Source organism: Austrofundulus limnaeus, unplaced genomic scaffold (assembly GCF_001266775.1).
Source record: "Austrofundulus limnaeus strain Quisiro unplaced genomic scaffold, Austrofundulus_limnaeus-1.0 Scaffold41, whole genome shotgun sequence".
NCBI lineage: Eukaryota > Metazoa > Chordata > Actinopteri > Cyprinodontiformes > Rivulidae > Austrofundulus > Austrofundulus limnaeus.
In genome coordinates this window covers 1,046,287-1,047,804 of record NW_013952443.1, presented here as the reverse complement: position 1 = coordinate 1,047,804, position 1,518 = coordinate 1,046,287, and the positions used below count along the sequence as shown (strand labels likewise).

The window sequence follows — 1,518 nt, the reverse complement described above, 5'->3', positions numbered from 1 at the left end:
CAGTAATAGTGGGATATAAACAAAAGTCATTAAAATTAAACCCAATAGTAATACAGTACCATCTCCAACCACACTCCATACCAGTAGGTGGCGGTAACGCACACCTTCAGTTTCTTGCCAAGAAGAAGAAGCAGCTAAGAAGACAACTTCCTGTTTCAAAGTCCAGCTGAGCGCTGATGTTGCACAGTTGCAGAAAGAAGCGCTCTTTTCTCTTTCTTTAGCTTTGTTCTGGATGTGTGATCAAACATGCAGCAGGGTGTGGAGTCTCTGGTCCGACTGCTGGAGTCCTACAGAGGAAGAGATAAAGTTGTGAGTCTGCACCACATCATCAGGACATTTTACACCAGTTAGTATCAGCTACAACAAACGTGCTTTAAAACGTGTTCCTAAATGTTGTTTATTATACAAAAACAAGGTCRCAGTGAGGGAAAAGGTCCACCCTGTGGACAGCAGCGTGCAGAGCCTTTCTTGTCATTTTCTGTATGTTTTTATCAGTGTCTCACATGGTTGTGGAGAAAGCTTTTGGCCCACTCATCTTTACAGTTTTGCTTCAGTTCAATGATGGTTTGCAGATTTCTGCACAGCCCCCTTAAGGTTTGAGGTCTGGACTTTGGATCATTGCATCATCTCTTTCTGAGCTGTTCTGCTGCTGCTCTGTGATCTTTGTCCTGTAGCATCTTGACCGGATCCTGGCCCAGTTTGGACCAAGCTTCAGTTGTTGGATACACTCACGTCTGAGTACTTGGAGCTGCCCAAGTCCCTGACATAAGCTCACACCCTTAATGGGGAAAAAAAAAAAAAACAAAAACATAAACTTACAAATTATGCTTTATTCTTTTGGCCACACATTGTGTCACAGTAATAGCGTATTATTGCAAAGTATTATCAATGTATACGTTTGTATAAATGTAAGCATATTGTATGAGATTAAGATACTTGTATCCCACCTGATTCAGTGCCCCACTGTATAGATGAAGTCCTCCAGAGTTCATCTCAGTCCTGGCACAGGTTTTTGAGACTCCACCTGACTGCACTGCTTGTTTGAAGTTGTCTGAACTTTATCAGGTAGGTGAGGTTCCAGATGAACTTTGTTAGGAACTGGCTGCTCAATCTTAAATATTGGTAATAATATCAGTGTTTTTAAAATCTAAATCATTGAGTTTTTGTCCGTACACCGAGCTGCCCAAATTATCATCCCTTTGCCACCGTGCTTCACAGGTGGTATAAAGATCTRGCTGCTATTTATTTCCTAAATCACCTCCTGTGAGCACAGGGAGGTAAATGTGGTTCTACCATTGTSGGGGCGGGGGTTATTCCCGCTGCCTACATTTACTTTTGTAAAACAATTCAGGATATTTTGGGGTTAAGATACATTGTAATGCTTTTACTGTGATTTTTCTTTGTATTTACTCTGCACTTTTTCTGTTAAGAAAAGGCTTACTTTCCCCCCAATTTTTCCAACAGTAGCAAATATTTTACATTACATATTTTTTATAATTAGATGTATAATTAATTATA

At 40.2% G+C, this 1,518-nt stretch overlaps 1 protein-coding gene across 1 annotated transcript in view; it reads left to right on the top strand.

Moving 5' to 3' along the window:
- The first annotated feature begins 148 nt into the window (after positions 1-148).
- Positions 149-1,518, top strand: part of pex11g (peroxisomal biogenesis factor 11 gamma) — a 7,046-nt gene continuing 5,676 nt past the window's right edge. The window contains exon 1 of the mRNA XM_014007297.1: positions 149-309. Within this exon, the coding sequence (XP_013862751.1) occupies positions 247-309 (63 nt within the window). The 5' untranslated portion in view covers positions 149-246. The remainder of the gene's footprint in view (positions 310-1,518) is intronic.